The following is a 7,126-nucleotide window of genomic DNA, read 5'->3' as shown; positions in this document are numbered from 1 at the left end:
TTTTTTTTTTTTTTTTTTTTGGTCCTACTCCTTGTGTATACTTTACATGTAAGGGAATTTAAAATGCAAAATTTGTTTCTTAGTTTGTGTGTATCTACAAGGGTTCAAACCTTGGTGGTTGTTAAAAAAAAAAAATCAGTTTACCTTATTTCTAAAAGAAATGATGACTCTAAATTACTATAGTTTGCACTTATAATTGGGAGGGAGATCCATTGGCCTGGATTTCTAGAAGACTGGCTGTGATATCATTTCCTTTGCAGTGTTTGAGAATAGGAATGTTTTTAGTTCAACTTCAGCCTCTTATGCTGAGTCTTATGTGAAGTTCAAAAATGTTTCTTGAATGATATGCATACAACGCTATGAACTAAAATTTTAACTTCCTTCTGTTCCCATGAAGAGTATGTTAACAACTATTAGTAGCATGGGCATCCCTCGAGTTTGTTAAAAATCTCATACAATTTTCAGGCGGAGTCAGATTTAACCAGACAGTCAACATTCAAGCAATCCAAGAGTGAGGTTAAGCAAATGCTTTTCCCTTACCTCCTGTCCTTTTTCCATATTCTCATTGCTGGTTCATTAAATTCAGAATGCTGCCAATTGTTCATAGGTAAGTGAATGGCAGGAGGCATGGAATGAAGATGGAGAGAAATCAAAGGATCAACCACCCGACCTACATGGTATTTTATCTTGAAAATATAATTTTTTTTAATCTATCTCAAACTATTTCTTAAAAAAAAGGTTTTAAAATATGTTTGGATTTGCTTTAAGTAACCATGTTGAAATTCCTTTGTACCTAGCATAGTAATTTCGCCTTGACGCTATCTTTTCTAGTAGAGCGTATATCTGTTCTTAAAATCACCTATGAAGCTATCCTTCCTGGTTTGAGAAATAGTATCTATTCAATGGTCCAGACAAGAAGGCTTCCTATTTTTCCTAGTACTCAAATAGAGCCTAATGTCATATTCTTTGGATGATTGCTAACAGGTGAATTCTGGATGAAGCTAAAGTTAGCTGCTGAGCAGAAGGTATGAGATTCTATTTCTTTTTGATGTATGATTATCATTTGGGACCTAAATGTTGGGGCGGCGACCAAGGATTTTAGTCCAAATTAGGGGATAAACCTCCTAGAGCTACTCGGCTATCCTTTTCTGTTACAAGTCGTCATGATTAAGTTTATTATTCATTAGTTACTGTGTATATCATATCATAAAATGGCAGTTGAACAAAATTATCCGCCTACATATATTATTGTCGTGCCTTTTCAACACTCGAATTCGTCTAATGCTTCGAGGTGCTGAAAAACTCGTGTGTGTATATCCAATTTCTGATTTTGTTAAATCGTTGAATGCAAATGAACATATCTTAAAATCAAATGCAAATACCTGGATTTCTCAAACCATCCTTATGAAGCATTTCATTATTTATTTAGTGTGAATGTAAGAAGAACAATGTTTAATTTGTGTCAAACAACTTCTTTGCTCGTTCATTCCATGCAGGTCGGCAAGGTTGAAGCAGAGAGGTTCTGCAACTCATTTCAACAGATACACAATAAACTTGTATGTCATTCTGAAGATGTCATGAAGTTACATTTTTGTTTCTTTTTTTCCCTTCCCAATGAAATTAGAACGAAAACCATATAATCAAATTGACTACAGGTTAATGAAGAACTGAGTTTGGATGCTGCTCGAAGCTTTCTGGAGTCATTCAGTTCCCCAGAATAGTACAATTTTCTGCTGCATGCGTCTCCCATTTCATATATCATTTTGCCTCCATAAACCACGTTTTGCAAGAGTCTGATGTGAATTCAATTACCAACAAGGATTTGGAAGAACAGATAAGTTTTGTTTTCAAGGGATTTGCAGTCACTGTCGTTCACAGACATTGGATTTTCCACTTTATATAAATATTTCTAATAGATTTGCTTTTCCACATTTCTTGATATTCACTCAAACACACTTGAAAGAACACTGTTATAAGTTCAATGATTGCATTCATGATGGTCAAGTCTGTCTATGAAATCCAGTTTAAATAACTGCAGTATTGTGAAACCATAATCAACTGTTGAGAAATTGAGTCTCAGGAATAAACTAAATCCTCCTCAAATTATGTAGGGGATTCAGATCCATAAACTTTCTGCTTAAATGGCAGATTAGAGTAATATTTGAGATCTGGTATATGGCTGCATAATACAGCCACAACACATACTATAAGAAAGTTTCTGGAAGTGAAACTTTTCTTTACTTGTTCAATCTTGTTCAATCTTGGAAGCATCGGCTGCGACACGACCCAAGGCAATGGCGGTCTTCGAACCCGATGGCCGCCCCAAATGGTTATTGATGAAATTCCCTGCAGATATGACCTTTGCCAAATCTACATTGGTTTTTATACCAAGACCATGGAGCATGTACAACACATCCTCAGTTGCAACATTCCCTGATGCTCCTTTTGCATAAGGGCATCCACCCAAGCCTGCAACAGAGGAATCTATTGTGCTAATCCCCATCTGTTCAAAACGTTCAAGACATTCAAAACATCAGTTCATGGTTGAAGTTGTTGGCTCAAATGAATCATAGGCTAAGCTATTGCAAGCTTGTGAAGCAATTAGCAAGAGGCCTTACTTGGAGGGATACTAAAATATTTGGAAGTGATTGGCCGTAAGTGTCATGGAAGTGGACTGCAAGCTTGTCGACAGGAACCACAGCCATTACAGCTTCAAGCATCTGAACAACAGTCCCTGTAACACCAGAAGATAAAGGATGTTTGAATCACTCGTTTTCAATTTCTGTTTTGAATTAATTTCAAAATTGTTACCAGGCGTGGCAACTCCAATGGTGTCCCCAAGAGAAATCTCGAAGCAACCCATATCATAAAGCTGTTTTGCTACATAGGCCACTTTATATGGTGGAATTGCTCCTTCCGTTGGACACCCAACAACGCATGATACATACCTATTCAAATCCATAACCCAATTATTTATATCAATTAGAGGACCCTCCAAGAACATAATGTGGACTGTGGATAACAATACAATACCAGCAAATAATTCATATTCAAAATTTCAATTTCCTTTATTTATTGTAACAAGTCCAAGCCCATTATTAGCCGATATTATCCTCTTCGGACTTTCTTTTTCGAATTTCTCCTCAAGGTTTTTTAAAACGTGTTTTTTAGGGAGAGATTTCTACGCCCTTATAAGAAATGCGTCGTTCCTTCTCCAACTGATGTGGGATCTCACACAATTCTACAAACTGTCACTCATGGTTGGAGTTAAGCGTTGTTGACATAATAATGCATTCAGCTACACTATTCAACTTGTTTTAAATAAACAATAAGATGAATACTGGCTGATTTTCTTTCCTATAATCAAAGAGAAGGATTCGTCCTTAAGGTCATAATGATAAAGAAAATGAACTTTACTGATTCGAGACAGTTTCAGGCATGAAGTTCTTTTCCTTTTGTCTTGAACCCTTATTTCTTTTTTCAAAATCATTATTACTATTATAGAATAGTTTTTACGAAGAGGTAAACCCAAGGATAAAGAAGACAGAAAATGTCAAGTTCGATATTGATGGAAGCATACCCTCGAACAGGGATTCCAAGCTCTTTTGCAGCAGAAGTTACAGCACGATATCGATCAAGACTTTCTTCAATGCTACAATTGATGTTGGATTTTGAAAATGATTCAGAGGCTGATGCAAAGACTGCCACTTCCTTTGCTCCAGCCGCAACAGCAGCACGAAACCCCTGGAAGAAGGTGAAGTTTTAGAACAGAGGATTCAATCTGTCAATGTTCTTAAAAAGACTCTAACATTGTTTTAGAAGATGAGCTACTTTCATATTAGGTGTTAACACTGGCAATCTGACACCTTCCAAATTACGAACGCCTTCCATCACTTCGGTTGCATCAGATAACTGGACAAAGAATACATTAGTTCATCTCAAAAGTAATCAGGGTGTAAACAGTAAAGCCAAAACCACTAAAGTAGAAAGGGTACAATTTGGTGTTCTGAACTTCTTTGCTGTCTTACTGAATATTCAGCTCAAAAGAGATAAAAAGTTTTCAATTTTCTATATCATTTAGAAATATGGTTAAAAAAGGTCAAAGGGAGCTTGTACAAAAATCACCTGAGGCACCCGTGTAGGTGATACAAAACTGGTAGCCTCAACAACAGGCAATCCTGAAGATACTAGTCTATGGATCAACTCGACCTTTACAGATGTTGGTACCATATCCTTCTCATTCTGAAGTCCATCTCTTGGACCCACTTCAACTATCTTCACAAACTTTGGTATACCATTCCAAAACTGCACGCCCACATTCAAAACAAGATCAGATCAGAACAGGCCACACGCTAAGAGCTGATAGGTACTAGGTAGAGCAAGAAACACAATTAAAAAGGGATAGGAGGAGTGTATGGATGCAGACAGGTAAAACAAAGAAATTGGAAGGAAACGCCTCTCAATTAGTTGTAGAATATTTCAAGATTCTCAAAGGAATGGATTCCAGATACACAGGTCTAATGGTTACTAAATCACCTTATTTGCCATATTCTGTATATGGTGGCTACTACTCTCAGTCTGGTATTCAGGACTTGATGAACAGTGGGAATCACAAAAATCTCCAGTTACAAACTTTTTCGAGCCTATGCTCATTGTCCTCTTATTGACAGAGCCTTTTTGGGATGCATCTTTCCTATGTCTTCTCCATGGAAACGTCTCTCTAGCATCCTCATCATATTCCCTGTTGAAAGAGATTTAAAATAATGATCATAATAATGAAGAAGAAGAAGCATAAAAATGACAATCTAGTAGGAAATAAGTAAAAATGACAATCAATATCCAGCCCAGATCAACAAGAATTGCACAAGCAAATATGCAAAAGCAAACTGAAAAATCAAGAATGATTATTTTCTTAAGAAAAGAGATTAATATTCTGATTACCTGCAACTATTGGATAAGCTGCTTCTCCCTCCTTCAATCCAGCAGATCCCCATTCCTATGTCGTCTCCTATTGGTCGGCAAGCACCAGAGGAAAATCTCTGTATCCGATCAATTGTACTCATGCTTGGCAATTTGTCAAGACCAAGTGGCTCCTCCACACTCGACATTGTGAAGGCAGAAGCAAGAACCAGAACTGAGTTTGAGAAATAAACCAAGTAAGTTTTCTGCCAAATCAAGATCAATAACAGATGAAACTTTAATAATAGACTAGTCAAATTTGATTTTACAATTGCTTCTGTCAAATGATGTGATATCATTTGATTGAAGAACACAAGGAATTATTAAAATTATTCTTTTAATCTCTTATATATAAGTAAGAAAAGTAATATATAATGACATTACATAGTAATCAGACTTCATCGCGATTCATGAATTAGAATGCCAATTAGGATAGAAAATCCCAATTCCAATTGAAAATTTTACTTGAAATATCTAAACTGAAAAGTATAATCTCCTCCCCAACCGAAATATATTATATGAAATATCTCCTCTCCAACCGAAATATATTATATGAAATATCTCCTCCCAACCGATATGAAATCTCACAATCTACCCTATTTCGGGGCCCAACGTCCTTGCTGACACACCACCTCGTGCCCACCCCCTTCGGAGCTCAGCCTCCTCGCTAGCACATCGCTAGGTGTCTGGCTCTGATACCATTTGTGACAATCCAAGCTCACCATCAGCATATATTGTCCTCATTGGGCTTTCCCTTTTGAGCTTCCCCTCAAGGTTTTTAAAACGTGTCGGCTAGGGAGAGGTTTCCACACCCTTATAAAGAATGCTTTGTTCTCCTCCCCAACTGATATGGGAACTCACAAAATACCTCTCCACCACATCAATTAGTATGGATGATATAAAGCAACAGGTTCTAAAATGAGCTTTATTTTTCTAATCTAAGTCTATGAATTCTTCATGCATAGTTCCTCCACCAATCTTAGATTCTTAAAGGACATTCCTCCCAAATTCTCAGCCTTGTACTGAGATATTCACCAAGATATATCAAGGTTGAACAAACGTCTTTCATTCACAGAAATATCAATAAACTCTAGCAACTATTCCCTAGGTATTTCCACACCAAGCTCACTCAAGAATTAGACAGCAATGGCCTACTGACATGCTTTTTCTGATCTTGTATGCCATTGATAATGAACTATTCTTCTTCTCATCAAAACATCACCAAGAACTACTCTACATTTTTATATATACAAAATCCACCAGCCAATTTTTTTTCAAGTGGCATTATATGCTTCTTGAAATGCACCCTTACAAGGACATCTCACAATTTTCGCTCAGGTATGGGCAACTCAGTCATATGCACTCGACTGGTATGCAGCCATGGAACTATAAAATCTGAGACTCAAGTTCCGGTGTGAGAGTTTCCATTGACTTCCCACGGATTATCAGCCCAACAAATAGACTGTAAATGAAATTCTCCATCATAAACGACAACGCTGCTGTAATCTAAGTTTCATTGGCCTCCTAAAATTCAAATTCTAACACTGTAAAATTCAGTATAGCATCATAACCCAGAAAGGAGACGGAATATGATAATAAACCGAGCGCTCGAAGTAAGTAATACGAAAACAAAGTTCATCAAACTTCCATTAACAAGTACAGTACTCAACCCAACCAAAAAACACCGAAACAAGCGCATAACAAGAAAAACAAACAGAATCAACCGAAATTCTCGATTAGAGAACACTAGCAGGCGATCATAACTCAATTTTATAAATAAATCAAAAAATCACCTGACTCCTGCACGCAAACCAATTAGCGACCAGATTACAATTTACGAACACTAAAGAAAAATCAGCGAAATTATCACAATAACAATGGCTTCTAGAATATGCCGTTTCCCTTTACCTACAGTTTCTAGACGGCCAAACGCAACGAACAGAAATCGTAGAAGAAAAAAAATACGAAAAAGGGTCAAAAAGGAAGAGAGGAAAAGAATCGAACCTGGAGTGGAAATTGAGGAAAGAACAATTTGGCGCGTTGGAGAGACGAACACAGTAACCGATGAGAACAAATATATATATGGGAATTGAAGAGCAGCTAAATGCGCCGTAGTTGGAGTTCCTCTCAAATAAGCAAACAAAAAAAAAAAAAAAAAAAAAAAAAA

At 36.8% G+C, this 7,126-nt stretch overlaps 2 protein-coding genes across 5 annotated transcripts in view; one reads left to right on the top strand and one right to left on the bottom strand.

Moving 5' to 3' along the window:
• The window catches only part of LOC111490791, a 3,703-nt gene extending 1,772 nt beyond the window's left edge, over positions 1–1,931 (top strand). The window contains exons 2-6 of the mRNA XM_023139405.1: positions 466–516; positions 608–677; positions 985–1,025; positions 1,497–1,556; positions 1,656–1,931. Coding sequence (XP_022995173.1) covers positions 466–516; positions 608–677; positions 985–1,025; positions 1,497–1,556; positions 1,656–1,721 — 288 coding nt within the window. The 3' untranslated portion in view covers positions 1,722–1,931. The remainder of the gene's footprint in view (positions 1–465; positions 517–607; positions 678–984; positions 1,026–1,496; positions 1,557–1,655) is intronic.
• Positions 1,932–2,009: 78 nt separating this feature from the next.
• Positions 2,010–7,126, bottom strand: part of LOC111490728 (hydroxymethylglutaryl-CoA lyase, mitochondrial-like) — a 7,582-nt gene continuing 2,465 nt past the window's right edge. The window contains exons 2-10 of one of the 4 annotated variants that reach the window (XM_023139302.1): positions 6,964–7,083; positions 4,942–5,134; positions 4,537–4,741; positions 4,126–4,305; positions 3,832–3,912; positions 3,581–3,744; positions 2,812–2,948; positions 2,619–2,734; positions 2,010–2,503 (exon numbers count right to left, since the gene is read on the bottom strand). In XM_023139302.1, the coding sequence (XP_022995070.1) occupies positions 2,246–2,503; positions 2,619–2,734; positions 2,812–2,948; positions 3,581–3,744; positions 3,832–3,912; positions 4,126–4,305; positions 4,537–4,741; positions 4,942–5,134; positions 6,964–7,083 (1,454 nt within the window). In that variant the 3' untranslated portion in view covers positions 2,010–2,245. Of the gene's footprint in view, positions 2,504–2,618; positions 2,735–2,811; positions 2,949–3,580; positions 3,745–3,831; positions 3,913–4,125; positions 4,306–4,536; positions 4,742–4,941; positions 5,135–6,752; positions 6,838–6,867; positions 6,889–6,963; positions 7,084–7,126 lie in introns of those variants that run through there. The other 3 variants (XM_023139305.1, XM_023139304.1, XM_023139303.1) reach the window with 3 other exon arrangements.

This window comes from Cucurbita maxima, unplaced genomic scaffold, assembly GCF_002738345.1.
Source record: "Cucurbita maxima cultivar Rimu unplaced genomic scaffold, Cmax_1.0 Cma_Scf00016, whole genome shotgun sequence".
NCBI classification, from domain to species: domain Eukaryota; kingdom Viridiplantae; phylum Streptophyta; class Magnoliopsida; order Cucurbitales; family Cucurbitaceae; genus Cucurbita; species Cucurbita maxima.
The sequence above is the reverse complement of the archived record's forward strand: the minus strand, read 5'-3'. Positions and strand labels throughout refer to the sequence as shown.